General features: G+C 49.7%; 2 protein-coding genes across 4 annotated transcripts in view; one reads left to right on the top strand and one right to left on the bottom strand.

Moving 5' to 3' along the window:
• Positions 1-186: 186 nt before the first annotated feature.
• On the top strand, positions 187-959 carry HBQ1 (hemoglobin subunit theta 1). Its single transcript, XM_019756188.2, has 3 exons — positions 187-314; positions 422-626; positions 744-959. The coding sequence occupies exons 1-3, from the start codon at positions 220-222 to the stop codon at positions 870-872; spliced, it is 429 nt and encodes a 142-aa protein (XP_019611747.1). The 5' UTR covers positions 187-219; the 3' UTR covers positions 873-959.
• A 9,606-nt stretch (positions 960-10,565) lies between these two features.
• The window catches only part of LUC7L (LUC7 like), a 28,717-nt gene continuing 24,528 nt past the window's right edge, over positions 10,566-14,754 (bottom strand). For 2 of the 3 annotated variants that reach the window (XM_019756224.2, XM_019756222.2), the window contains 3 exons: positions 12,140-12,169; positions 11,650-11,817; positions 10,566-10,919 (listed from right to left, as the gene is read on the bottom strand). In XM_019756224.2, coding sequence (XP_019611783.1) covers positions 10,769-10,919; positions 11,650-11,817; positions 12,140-12,169 — 349 coding nt within the window. In that variant the 3' untranslated portion in view covers positions 10,566-10,768. Of the gene's footprint in view, positions 10,920-11,612; positions 11,818-12,139; positions 12,170-14,754 lie in introns of all 3 variants that reach the window. The other variant, XM_019756223.2, reaches the window with a different exon arrangement.

The raw sequence follows: 14,754 nt of genomic DNA, 5'->3' as shown, positions 1-14,754 counted from the left end.
ATATAGTAACCACTACAAAACTGGCAGGTTCGGGGTCCAGGGCGATCGGGAAGGTCCAGGTCAGGGCAGACAGACGCAGGTCCAGGTTGGACGCTCCCGGACCCCAAAGGAACCAGGCTCCGTGGCGTGGCGCCCCCCGGTGGCCGCAGAGACCCGCGGCCGACTGCCTCGGGCGTAGCACCGCGCGCTGAGCGTGCGCGGCTGGCCCGGGGCTCCACGATGGTGCTGTCGGCTGCAGACAAGGCGGCAGTGCGCGCGCTGTGGAAGAAACTGAGTAACAACGTCGGTGTCTACGCGACCGAGGCCCTGGAGAGGTGCGGACAGACCTCGGCTTTCTCCGGGCTCATCTGCCTTCCCGCCCGCCGCGGACATACGTCCCCACCCCTGGGGCACCGCACCTCAGTCTCGGTTCCTTTCGCAGGACCTTCCTGGCCTTCCCCTCCACCAAGACTTACTTCTTCCACCTGGACCTGAGCCCCGGCTCCGCGCAGGTCAAAGCCCACGGCAAGAAGGTCGCCGACGCACTGACTCTGGCCGTGGACCACATGGACGACTTGCCCCGAGCCCTGTCGGCTCTGAGCGACCTGCACGCGCATAAGCTGCGAGTGGACCCCGTCAACTTCAAGGTAAGCGCGCGGGTCGGCTGTGGACCCGCTCGCCGGCGGAGGGGGTAGTCCCCCCAGGGAAGGGTGTGGGGGAGGGGCAGATGGACCACGGGCGGAAACGACCACCTTCCTCCGCAGCTGCTGACCCACTGCCTGCTGGTGACCCTCGCCCGGCACTTCCCTGGAGACTTCAGCCCCACCCTGCAGGCCTCGCTGGACAAGTTTCTGAGCGACGTGGTTTTGGCGCTGGCCTCCAGCTATCACTAAACTGAGGATGGGAGGTCGCGGGATCCCGCAAGCCGCCCCTTCCCGCGACGTTCCAGTGTTTGAGTAAAGCCCCCGAAAGAAACCTCAGCCTGTGGAATGTGTGTGTTCCCTGGGAGGGCGCGCCCCGGGGCCTGACAGGGCCTGGGGGTAGAGGTCCTGACCCACCGAAGGGGAGGCCTGAGCCGCACATTCCGCCAGGGCCAGATCCCGGCGCGCCCGTGGACCGCGTTCGTCGGACGCCCTGGGCGGCCGAGTGGAGATCCTGGTGGTCCCCAAACCGGGCGGCCTGAGGCGAGTTAAGCAGTGGGTCCCAAATGCTATATCGTAACTCCGATCCACCGTGCCCTTGACCGCAGCCACTTGGAGGCGCAGACCCGCAGCTTCTGCTCCTCCGGAGTGGGGTACCAGGTAGGGGTCATGGGCTTGCCCCCGCTGGCAAGGCCAGGGCCCTCCCCAGGGCTGCTTGCTTAGGTCGACTCCTCTCAGATGCAGGTACGCGGGACGTGGTCCTTCACCTAAAACCGAAGGCGGGATGCAGGGCGCAGCCTCTGAGAAAATGAGGGAGCGGCGCCCCCTGCCGGCCTCGACCAGACCTGCGCAGAGCCCAACCCGCACAACCAGACACCGCGGCTCTAGAAGGGAAGGGTATTGGGGATTTTAGGGATCAGGAAAGCCTGAGGGAAAGCCCCAGTTTGCCAGACTCTGGACCTGGTGGAAGGAGGTGGGTCCTGCCCCAGCACCCAGTCATAGAGCTAAGTGGACCAGGGAGCCAGCCCAGAGCCCTGCCTACACTCATACTTCCAAGGAGACAGACCTCAGAGCTGCTTTCTTTTTAAAAATTTTCCTCATAAAATCAATCTCTGTGGAGACTTCAGAAAATGCAGTAACTACCCCATTTACTATACCTTCTTGTGTATCTCAGTGGCTCCATTATTCCTTCAATTCCCACTTGACACATGGGGAAACTGTGTGAACAATTGGAGGATATGGGAGATCCAAGAGCAAACGTGTGACACATACACAGACACAGACACACACACACACACACACACACACACACTGGCAGAAACAGCCCCACTCAGACATGTAACAAGGTCATGTTTAACGTACAGCTAGGCTTTCAGGTCCTTCTAGGCACATCTGGAGATATTTTTCTTACGAAATGGTATCCTCAAAGTGACACTGGAAAAAGATACACTGGACTCTCTATAAAGAGAAAAATACTTGGTACGTGGAGAAAAAAAAAGCAAATTTAAAAGAGAAACTGGGAGAAAAATAATTGCCATAAACAGCAAAGAAAGGGTTATTATAGACCTCCAAATTCTTTTTTCTCAGCCCCTCTACCTTTTTCTTTTAAAAATCAAGTCAACCCTTGGGCTGCTGTGAGCTGTGCCCTCTTAAAAAAAAGAAGGGGGGGCAGGGGGTGGCCGGTTAGCTCAGTTGGTTAGAGCAGGTGCTAATAATACCAAGGTTGCCAGTTTGATCCCCACATGGCTGCTGTGAGCTGCACCCTCCCTAAAAAATAAAAAATAATGAATAAAAATCAGTCAACCCAATAGAAAAATAAGTCTAAGGATGAAAAGACAACTCACAGTGTAACAACGGCCAACCGACATTTGCAATAATGCATAAAGCCATGAAAATTAAAATGCTCATTAACAACCAGACACCCGTCATAAAAAGGCAAGATCCAATACACTTCTGTTGGAAGTGTAACTTAGTACATAATAAACTTTTGGGAGATTAATTCAGTTGTATACAGTTGTGGGCCATCAAATGTTTAGTGACTGGCAGTTTGTAAAAAGGGGAAGGGAGCTGATTTGTAGTATTTGCCAATTTCCATGGTGTAAATATTGCGATCACGGTTGATTTCAAGTATAAATATGCTATCACTGAATGGGAAATTAGGAAGAGATGCATAGTAGCTATAATTGTATTGCATTTCTATTGTCCAGATACAAGAGACATAAACATAGATAATAGTAAAATGCAGTAACATAATTAGGAAGTTTTCAGTATTTATTCCCTTTGTTTAGAACATGACCTATTTATTTGGAAATAAACATAACTTTTAATAGTGGTAGCATTTAACAATTAGCTCTCACAATTCTTGAAAATTTAACATGAGCTAATCTAAGCTGGCTCTAGCATACTACTGGTTTTATCCTTTAAATCTAAAAAGTGCAAATTCTCTAAGCCTGTAATCCTGCTTCTGGGAGTTTATCCTACGGAAAATAGTGGCACACATGTATGCAGACGTTTTATGTACGAGGTCTGACAATTAGGTTCGTGAACTTGTTGCAACGATGTTGCTAACCTTTTTGTGACATCAGAGGGATTATTCATTATGAATTTCTACAAACAGTTAACCAAATTTACTACTTGGAAGTGCTGAAAAGGCTGCATGAAAAAGTTAAAACGACCTGAACTTTTTGCCAACAGTTCATGGCTCTCGCATCACGACAATGCACCAGCTCACACGGCACTGTCTGTGAGGGAGTTTTTAGCCAGTAAACAACCATATTGGAACACCCTCCCTACTCACCTGCTCTGGCCCCCAATGACATCCTTCTTTACCTGAAGATAAAGGAAATATTGAAAGGAAGACATTCTGATGACATTCCAGACATCAAGGGTAATACGACAGCTCTGATGGCCATTCCAGAAAGAGTTCCAAAATTGCTTTGAAGTGTAGACTAGGCACTGGCATCGGTGCATAGATTCCCAAGGGGAGTACTTCGAAGGTGACAGTAGTGATATTCAGCAATGAGGTGTGTAGCACTTTTTCTAGGATGAGTTCGCAAACTTAACTGTCCAACAATTTATATAACAAAGCATACTGCAGGTCAACATGTAAAGCGTAAATCCATTTTTGTATGGATATAATCACAAGAAAACTTGAAAACAATATACGCTAAATGTTGGCAGCAGTTTTCCACAGGCCTGGGACTAAAGGGACAGAGAAGGCAATTGTCATACTTTATATAATCCCAGAAAAGGTAAGTGGTTAAGGGTATCAGTGAGTTTTTATTTGTGTGTGTGTTCATTTGTACCAAGAATTTGCAGAAACCCTTGCTCTGAAGATTTGTCACTAAAGTTCTATGCACAAACATACAAACATAATGATATCCTTGGGGGATTTTTATAGAAATGGAATTTTGGGGGTAAATGGTATGTCCGTGGCTATGGCCTTTTGATACTGCCCAAACTTCCTTCCTTTGGTTTCACCAGCAGGAGGCGAGGCCTGCACCCTCTCCACTGCTCCATGGTTGGTCGCTTCCACTGATTTCTTCCGAAGGTAAATATGGTTAGCTCCATCTGTACTCCTCTGTGCGAGTGGCCCATTTGTGTCTGTCGCCCATTCCTACTGTGGCACTGTCACATTAACCCACAGAAGCTCTTCTATAGGCCTGAAGGAGACCGTCAGCTCAGCTTACACATGGAAATTACTTGCCCATTTTTTTGTCTTTTCTGGGGAGAAGGGGGATCCTTCGTCTAGAGATGCCCAGCTCCTCCTTCAGACCTCTGCGCCCTGTCACTGCTCCACGCTTTGCCTGCTCAGAGCTGCCATTTCCAAACTGGGAAGAGAGGCCAGTTTCATTTATGGATAACTAAAAATGCTGGATAAAATGGTGCAAATCTTCTTAAAAGCATCACAGAGCAAACGAGATAAGGAATTTTCAAGCCAAACACCAAGTAAAGGTGAGAACTCAGGGAGGTGATCACAGCACCAAAACTACTTGGGTCCTTAGCTATTTGCCCAAACTTGAGCTGGGATTTCCTTCCTCGTGGGTCCCTGGGTTAAAAGGGCCAGTATAAGGCCCTTCCCCATACAGTTAGGGTCCCAAAAGGCTATACCCACTGGACAATTTCCTATTTTCCCCAAGCACTGAAAAAAAACAAAAACAGAAAAAACCCAGAAAACAAAACCAACTTGGTGTTCAGCAGAAAAGGGAAAATAACTCCCTGATGAACTGAAATCACACACTGACACTCTGGATTTGCAGCCCAAGTTCATATCACCCAAGTGATCTCCCCAAAAATCTCTCAGGCTGTGGATTTCATTTAAAATGATCCTGGATTTCCCCCATAGAGCCCAGGCACCTGGCAGAGGCAAATCAATCCTCCCCTGATAAAGGCACACAGGGCAACGAACGCAAACTCACTGAGCACATGGAAATAAGGCACCGTATATGAAAGCCAGCAGACACAGGAGTCAGCAGATCAGACCCACAGAAGTGTCAGCCTCTGAAGGTGTCAGATTCAATCACAAGTATGCTTCCTATGTTTACAAAGTTAGAAATGATTTTAAATATCTGCAGGAGCCATAAAGTATCAAGCGTGACATACATAGTACATGTGAAGAAAAACTTTTAGAAATGAAAACTAGAGTCATTGAAAAATTAAAATTCAATGGATAAGCTTAACAGATCAAAAACATAGTCACACAATTAGTGAACTTAAAAATAGGTCAGAATAGGGCGGCTGAATGGCTCAGTTGGTTAGAGCGCGGTGCTCTTAACAACAAGGTTGTGGGTTCGATCCCCGCATGGGCCACTGTGAGCTGCGCCCTCCACAACTAGATTGAAACAACTACTTGACTTGGAGCTGATGGGTCCTGGAAAAACACACTTAAAATAAATAAGTTTTTTTAAAAATAGGTCAGAATAAATTGTCCAAACTGCAGCCCCTGCACCTCCTTCAATTTTGTGCCCCAATTGAAATAGGTGCCTCATCCTATTCTGATTCTACTAAAGAATGTAAAGAATGGACTTGAGGCAGAAGAAAAGTTATCCTGGGCAAACGTCCGAGATGTAAGAGGCAATGAATAACAAAGAAAGTGGCGAACAAAACACTGACTATATGTATTAATAAAATAGTATTGTCTATGGGGATAAAAAAAAAGAGAGAGAAAACCTAGGCAGACATAAAACACTAGACAATAATAAAAGTCGGACGGGACTCACTCAGTGGCAGTGAAGTGCTCCGAAGTCCTGGGACCATCTGGGAGGCAAACAGATGTTTTCATTAACTTTAGATTTGGGTATTAGTTTCCTATGGCTGATGTAACACAAACTTAGTGACTTAACACGCGTCTATTCTCTTACAGTTCTGAAGGATAGTAAGTCCAAAATCAGTTTCATCATGCTGAAATCAACACATCAGCAGGATCAGGGGAGAATGCATTTCCTTGCTTTTCCAGCCTCTAGAAGTACTTTCCTTGGTTCTTCGCCCCTTCCTCTTTAAAACCAGTAGCAGCATTCTGCCCTCTTCTGTGGTCAAATCTCTCTCTGCCTCTTTTTTAAGGAGGGCACAGCTCACAGTGGCCCAGGCGGGGATCGAACAGACAACCTTGGTGTTAACACCACGCTCTAACCAACTGAGCTAACCGGCCACCCCCGCCCCGCCTCTCTTTAATAAGGACCCTTGTGATAACATTGGATAACGTTGTCTGGGTAATCCATCTGGGTAATCCAGCATAATCTCCCCATCTCAAAACCCTTAATCACACCTTCAAAATCCTTCTGCCATAAAAGGAAGTATTCCACAGGTTTCGGGGATTAGGACCTAGATATCTCTGGCGGGCGTTATTCAGCCCACCACAATATACTAAACATGCAGGTTCCACAGAATAGAAATAGAATGAATGACTTCCAAACTGACAGAGAGGGAAAAGTAGAATGGTAAAATATTCTACAACACCCACCGGCCCCAAAAGGGGAAAAAAAATGGAGAGAAAAAGAATGAGAATGGGAATGGGTGTGACAAACGGAAAACTCCAAATGGTATCAACAAAACCAAGTAAATTGACTACGTGGATTATAAGGGACTTAATTGACCCAAATAAGGGATAAAGATCAGACACGCTGACTTTAAGATAATAGGTATACACAGTCACAAAAAGTGTTGCTGGTAACAAGGACAGATTCTAAAGTGGACCCCGTGATCCCCCCTCCTGGTATTCATACCCTTGTGCAGTTGCCCCCCTTTGGCTGTGGGTTTTGCTTTCAATATGGTTAAACACGTAACACAGATGTTACCATTTTAACTGAAGTCTACACTTCAGTGGCACTTAGTACATTCACAGTGTTGTACAACCATCATCACTATCTAGTTCCAGAACTTTTCCATCACCCCACAAGGAAACCCTGTATGTAGCTACCACTCACTCCCCATTCCTCTCTACCCGAGCCCCAGAAAATCACTCATCTATTTTGAGTCTTTGTGGATTTAGATTCGGAATATTTCATATAAATGGAATCATACAATGTGTGGTCCTTGGTGTCTGGCTTCTTTACTGAACATTCTTAAGGCTCATCCATGTTGCAGCACGTATCAGAATTTCAGTCCTTTTTATGGCCGAATATTCCATTGCACGAATAGGGCATTTTTCGTTTCTTCTTCCATCTGTTGATGGATATTTAGATGTTTCCTTCTGGCTATTGTGAATGGTGCTACTATCAACTTGTGTGTACAAGTATTTGAGTTTGTCTTGGGAGTATACGTAGGAGTAGAATTGTTGGGTTATATGATAATTTTATGTTTAACCTTTTGAGGAACTCCCGAACTGTCAGCCACAGCGGCTGCTCTCATATTCTCACCAGCAGGGTCTGAGGGTTTGTTTCTCCACATCCTTGCCAGCGTTTAGTTTCTCTCCCACCCCCATCTCTCTCTCCCTCTCCCTGTCGTTTTACATTATGGCCACGCTAGTGGGCGCTACGATTTGCTTTTAACCCACAGAATTGGGTAAGGGGATGGGATGTATGACTTCCGTGATTGACGTAATGCGTTTCTTGCTAGACCCTCTCCCTTGCTAGCTTTGAACGTGCATGCTGCCATGTTGTCGGCTGCCCTAGGGTGGCCTCTTGCTGACAATGGGAAGGTAGCTGCAAGCTGCCCATAACACTTCGTGAGCCTGGAAGGCCCCAGGAGACATCCTAACTGCAGCCTGAGAACCCCGCTGAGGCCAGACTCCTGATCCTAATAAATGTGTTGTTTTAAGCAGTTGTTTGTGGTGGTTTTCACAGGTCAGGAGTGTGATGCCCTTTGGGAGAACAGGGGGGTTGTGATAGGGGAGAGTGGGGGGCTTCCCAGGACCTGACAATGTTCATCCCTGACCCAGAGAGGACAGGGAAGCCTTGCTTCTTATCCTCTGAATTGTACGTGTTTTGTGCCTTCTTCCGTAGGGCGAGAGGCTCGGCCTGGCTGGGGGCCGATGGGCCTTCAGTCCCAGGCACGCTGGACCTTGGACTGGGGGCGGGGAGGAGGGTCCAAAGGCGGGACTTCCCAGAAGGCCTGGGGAAATATAATACTGCATTGCTATATAATTATATGTACAGTATCATAGTTGTATTACATTGTACTATATACATATATATACACACAGTATATTATAATACATATACAGTAATACTGTATTCTGCATTTCAAAGTTGCTGAGCAGGGCTTCAAAGTTCTCATCACAAGAAAAACCTGTGTGACTGATGATGGATGCTAACTGGACTTTTTGCGATCATTTCTCCACGTACACATGTCGAGCCATTATGTTGCATACCTGAAACTAGTATGTTATTTGTCAATTACATCTCAAAACTAAAAGGTGGCCCCAGTCCCAGTGGGAGGAGCCCCCTTCGCTGGCCCCTGCCACCGCTCCTCCCAGATGGTGAGGACAGCCTGGCATGAGTGCCCTTTACACAACATCCTTCAGAGGGTTGCCCCCAGCGCCCAGTGGCGAAGTCATGCAGGCAGGGTGACACAGGCCAAGGGCAAAGGCAGGAGGGAGCTGGCAGATGCAGGAGCCCCAAAAAGTAAAGAGGGGAAGGCAGGCGCAAGGGACAGGAAAGCACCCGAGAGCTGTGGGCACTCGGCCTTCCCTAGGGGCTCCTGGGTGGCCCTGGGGAGGAGGGGCCACCTCCGGCTGGTACTCCTGAGGGATGGTCAGCCCTCGTGCCGTCCACGAGCAGCCATCAGCATTGTCACCTGCGACCCTGCGCCATGGTTAAGTGCCTGTGGGGATGTGAGTGACACAGAGGAAAGGTTATGTGTGGGGGGCTGGTGTGGGGACTGCACCGTGGACATAAAAGGCGTGTTATGCCAGCAACCGAGGACCCAACGCAACGTCTACGCAGAACCAGGAATATCTTCTGCACGTGCCTAGAGGGCATCTCCGTCCACGTCCCAGCGATGGCACTCAGGTTTGAAGCTGGTGTCCCAGCTGCCGGGCCCCTCTGCTGCGCCCTCATCACAGACAAGGCGTCTGTCCCCGTTCCGGCTCAGGGTCCTGCGGACGGCAGCCCAGGGAAACTTATTCTCCGCGCTGCCGAGGCTCCAGCAAGGGCGAACCCCGGAAACACTGGCTCGGTGTGACACAGCAGCTTGTCACACTTACTGTGTGCTTCCACTGTACGAAATGTCCGCAAGAGGCAAATCCAGAGACAGAAACATTAATGGTTGTCCTGGGCTGGGGGAGGGGAGGCGACTGCTAACGGGTACCGGCTTTCCTTCCGGGGTGAGGAAAACGTGCTAAGACTACACAGCGGTCATTGGATGGCACAACATGGTGAATATGCTAAAAACTACTAAACTGTACACTTTAAAGTGATTAAAATGTTGAATTTTATGTTAAGTAAGTTTACCTCAACCAAAAAAGAAGTATACGTTCTCAGGCCCCTCCCTAGGCCAACAGAAAGTCTAAGGGGGCGAGCAACCTGTTTTAACAAATCCTCCAGGTGTTTCGGACACATGATCAAGTCCAAGAGCCCCTCAAGTGACCCAGTCTCCACAGATCCCAAACCCCATGGTGGCCACCCCGTGAGGGCATGTCCCCTCCCTCACTGGCTGAGTCATACCAGGGCACCACCTCCTCCCGGATGCCCCCCGAACCCGCTCCCAGACCGAGCCAAGTACACCAGCTACTGAGCAGCTCCATTAGCCTCGGGAGGGAACCCACATGTCCACACGCTGCAGCGAGGGCCCAAGGCTTACCAGTGAACCTCAGGGTGGGTGCTCCCCCAGGATGGGCCCCGCTCTGGATCTTGAGCGCCCATTCAGGCCACAGGGCCAGCTATTCCAGCATTTCTTCCCCAGACGGCAGCCCTGGGCCTGGCTAGAGACCCTCAGCATGAGTCAGGAGGGCGCCCCAGAAGCCCTGCTTGCCCTGGCTCCAAGGGCCCTGCCCCAGGACAGCCTGAGGCCTCTATGAAGGGTTAGGAGACCCCACAATCCACACCACAACCTGATTCTTCTCCTGAGGACCTCGTGGCTCTCATGTGGATGTTGTCTAAGGGTCTCTCTTTGCCCCCAAGTAACCCCTAAAACGGGAACTGCGGTGCAGGCCCGAGCTTGTGCCAAGTGGAGGCCGTACTAACAGCAAGCTATCCAGACAGCGGCCCTTCCCAGATGGGGCAACTCCCTCCTCTCCAGGGAAACCGGCACTGAGGGCAGAGCCAGGTAGCTCGGACACGCAGGAAAGGACACATGCAGCCACGCGGCACACCGCCCAGCACACCTGGCTCCAGTCATCTGGGAAGTGGTGGGGGGATGTCGGACACCCCAAGTCCAAGGGGAGTCCAACAGGAAGCCGCAATTTGTGGAGGTGAGCAGAGCTCACTGAGATGGTGCCCGATGTGTCTCAAATCACCACCTGTGGAAGGCTCTAGAGCACACAGGACAGCAGACCCCACAGGCAGCGGCCCCAATCTGTCAGATTTATTTATTCCTACTCAACATAACCCCAGAACACAGGAGCGACTCTGTACATCTCTAAAACTCACAGCTAGCTCCGCAACAATAGAAATTTTAAACTACAAAAGATGAGTTGTATTCAGCAAATATAAAGGGTAACTTCAGGCCGTGTCGCACGTCTGTCTGAGTATTTACAGGGCCCGGGCCCGGCTTCAGATCTCGCCAGCCTCCTTCTCCTCCGACCTCCGCAAAGCCGTCTTCCCGTTGGAGCTCTCGAGCCTCCAGTCGGCGGCCCCCCGCTCGCTCCGCTCACTCCGCCCGCGCTCCCAGGACTCCTCCCTCGACGCCCGCTCTCTGGAGAACCTGAGAAATGGGAACCAGAGGCTCAGCAGAAGCTGTTGTCCCCCTTCTGACTGGCTCCTCAGGTGCCAAAAACTTGGACCCTGGACAAGGAAGTCCAAGACCCCCCCATACCTGGGGAGGCCCCCTGCCAGGCCAGGGGCTGCCAGGCCTGCAGTCTTGGGCCCAAGCCACAGCTACTAAAAAGTGACATTTGCAAAGATTTCGAGTAACAGCTGGAATGTGAATGGAGCAAAGGAAAATACAACAAAAGTCCACACCTGGCATGTGACCCGTCATGTAAAAACCATGAGAAAAAGACTCAAACTGAGCCCACCAAAGTGCTACCTCACTAGTTAAGGGTGGTGTTTTCTTCCTTACAAAAACCACAACAGACGTAAGCAGGGCCTGGTCAGGGCCCGAGGCTCAGGGGTTCTGTGTACCGAAGTGAAGCGCGTGTGCAGCCGCTGCACGCAGCAGGCCACCTGGTGGGGCTGTGCCCACGCGTGCCCGCCTCCACGGCCTCTCCACCGCCCGTCCCTGCAGCCACCTGCTGCTGTCACTCAGCCTGGGGCTCCCAGCGCCCCCGGCCCCATTATAACTCCTCACGGCCCCGACACACAGTCCCAGATGCCCAGCTAGGCTCCTGAGCAACAGGCAGGCCAGCGGGCCCGACAGACCCAGCAGACCCTGGGAACACAAAGAGAAGGGGCTCACTCCTGGTTGCAGCTACTGAAGGAGTCAGAGTAGTTACTTGTATTTCGCACTCTGGTCCCTGGAAGCCCAGCGGTGGCCCCGGCTGTGGCTCCGGGAACGACTGCGGTGGCGCCGGTGTCTGTCTTGGGAGCGGGACCTGGATGATTTTCGTCTTTCTCTGGAGGTAGATCTTGACCGCCGCCGACGCCGGTCCCGGGAACGTGACCTGCAATGGACACCAACCAGAGACTCTGAAGGCCATGGTGGCCTCTCCCCAACATCCCTCCCTTCAGGACACTCGGTGCTTTACTTGTATCTCCCCCTTTCCTCCCACAAATTTACAACTTGGGTTCACAGGCGTCCCATCAATTAATCTTTGGTCCAAATAATTATGGCCAGACCCTTCCCACCAATGCTTCCTGAAAAAACACCTTGCCAGGAAACTCCTGGCCACCAATAATTGTGAAGTTATCAAGGTTAAGTAGTAAGCAAAACGCACGTGTAAAAGAACATCTACTGAGAACACTTGAATGGATCTGGAAACCTACCTCCTGCGATCTCTGGTTCTTGATCCAGACCTAAAATGGGGGAAAAAAAAGTGAACCATTTCCCCCAAACAGCCCCACCCCTCCCATCTGAGGGGAGGAACCTCGAGTCCATGAGGCGAGGAGGGCCGACCTCCCACAGAAACCTGCCGTCTTCTGGCTGCTCTCTGGTGCTCAGGCCTGCAGCAGCAAGGGCCAATGCTGATGGCATGGGACCGACCCCAAACCCAGCTCCCACGGTTTGGCCAAAGGACAGAACTGCACCCCGAGTTCAACAACTGGCTCTGCCAAGAGTGGACATTAGCACAGCTATGCAGCCGTCACCTAACAGACACAGGGCTGCGCAGAACTGAAAGTCACCAAGACACCAAAGGGAAACCACAGCCTCAAGTCCCAAGCACAGGCTCACTGCCAAGTGAAGGTCAAATGAGCTCCCTGGGAAACAGTAGACAATCAGCAATCCAAGCAATGCAATTACAACAAGGTCTCGTTTTACAGTGTTCTACAGCAGAAATTCACAAGGCTGCCATCAACATGTGCTGAGGAGGAAGTGACAAAAAGACGCTCACACACCATGTGGTTAGAGGGTGAGTTGATAAAGCCTCTTGGAAAGCAATTTCTACCAATATCTATGAATTCTTTTGTCCCAGAAACTCTAAGGAATTTTAGGAAACACTTAAACACATATGTACAATGATGATCTCCAGAGTCCTCATTCAAAACGTTTTATGAAAAATTAGTCATCAAAAATTAAAAAGGATAGGCAACAAAAACAAAAATAAACAAGGGGGACACATCAAATGAAAAAAGCTTCTACAGCAAAGGAAACCATCAACACAATGAAAAGGGCAGCCTAACGAATACAAGAAAACATTTGCAAACCACGTATCTGATAACAGATTAATATCCAAAATATATAAAGAAGTCCTACAACTCAACAGAAAAAAATCCAATTAAAAAGTGATCTGGGGGCCGGCCCAGTGGCTCAGGTGGTTGAAGCTCTGTGCTCCTAACACCAAAGGCTGCCGGTTCGATTCCCACATGGGCCACTGGGCTCTCAATCACAAGCTTGCCAGTTCAATTCCTCGAGTCCCGCAAGGAATGGTGGGCAGCGCCCCCTGCAACTAGCAATGGCAACTGGACCTGGAGCTGAGCTGCGCCCTCCACAGCTAAGACTGGAAAGGACAACAACTTGAAGCTGAACAAAACCCTCCACAACTAAGATTGAAAAGGACAACAACTTGACTTGGAAAAAAAAAAAAGTCCTGGAAGTACACACTGTTCCCCAATAAAGTCCTATTAAAAAAAAAAAAAAAAAAAGTGATCTGAACAGACATTTTTCCAAAGAAGACATACAGATGGCCAACATAAAACGGTGCTCCACATCACTGAGCACCAGGGAAATGCAAATCAAAACCACAGTGAGGTATCACACCTGTTAGATTGGCAATCATCAAAAAGACCAGTGTTGGAGTGGATATGGAATATGGAGAAAAGGGAACCGTCGTACTATTGGTGGGAATGTAAACTGGTGCAGCCACTATGGAAAACAGTATGGAGGTCCCTCAAAAAATTAAAAATAGAACCACCAATGATCCAGCAATTCCACTGCTAGGTGAAATAATCTTTTCCATGGTTTCAGTTACCCAAGGTCACGCTCGGTCTGAAAATATTAAATAGAAAATTTCAGGAGTAAATAATCCCTAAGTTTTACCCAGCACCCCGTTCTGAGTGGCGCCCTTGCGGCGTCCCACCCCGTTGCACGAAGCACCCCTCTGTCCAGCGTATCTGCCCCGGACCCCTTATCTGCCTGGTAGTCACTTCATACCCCTCCCGGTTCTCAGATTGAGCGTCGTGTTCAAGTCGCCCTCATTTTACTCAGTAATGGCCCCAAAGCACAGGCTCAGGGACGCCAGCAAGTGTTAGGTACACACAGGGAAAACTGCACATGCAGGCTCCGTCCTATCCAGTCAGGTATCCACGTGGAGCATACCCCTCAGATACGGGGGGGCTGCGGTATTTCTCGGAAGTAGTAAAACGACTCTCAAAAAGGTATCTGTAAGCCATGTGCCCTGCAGCATTATTTACAACAGCCAAGACACAGAAACATCCTAAGTGTCTACCAATGGGTGAATGGATCAAGAAAATGTAATCCATATACACAAGGGAGTGTTATTCAGACATAAAAAAGGAAGGAAATCCTGCCATTTGCAACAACATGGGTGGACCTTAAGGGAATGATGCTAAGTGAATTAAGTCAGACAGAAAAAGACAAATAACTTGTATGTGGAATCTAGAAAAACCGCAGCCTCACAGAGAACAAACTGGTGGTTGCCAGAGGCAGGGGGTGGGGGATGAATGACAAGGATGCCGGTGGGGGGAGAACATTCAGTTATGACACAACATTGTACCACAGGGGCCGTGTTGCTGCTTCTGTATCATTCCGTGTTAGTACACGTGCTGCTGAAGCGAGCATGACGACGCATCGTGGTAAGGGCACACCTGCCAGGGGGCGATCTCAGAGACGAGGGGCGGGTCCCTCAGGCCCCACCACAATACTGGTCACCTCTGTGTAAAAAGGGACTTGCACGTTTTGCTTCATGTATTCGTGTACTATT

This window comes from Rhinolophus sinicus, linkage group LG18 (genome assembly GCF_036562045.2).
Source record: "Rhinolophus sinicus isolate RSC01 linkage group LG18, ASM3656204v1, whole genome shotgun sequence".
Lineage (NCBI taxonomy): Eukaryota > Metazoa > Chordata > Mammalia > Chiroptera > Rhinolophidae > Rhinolophus > Rhinolophus sinicus.
Note: the sequence above shows the minus strand (reverse complement) of the source record. Positions and strands in the feature narration are given on the sequence as shown.

Bases quoted from the DNA above. Each gene is read 5' to 3' on its own strand.
- HBQ1 (XM_019756188.2), top strand. From the start codon at position 220: ATGGTGCTGTCGGCTGCAGACAAGGCGGCAGTGCGCGCGCTGTGGAAG. The intron at 315-421 runs GTGCGGACAGAC...TTCCTTTCGCAG, and splicing joins GCGACCGAGGCCCTGGAGAG to GACCTTCCTGGCCTTCCCCT. The intron at 627-743 runs GTAAGCGCGCGG...CTTCCTCCGCAG, and splicing joins TGGACCCCGTCAACTTCAAG to CTGCTGACCCACTGCCTGCT.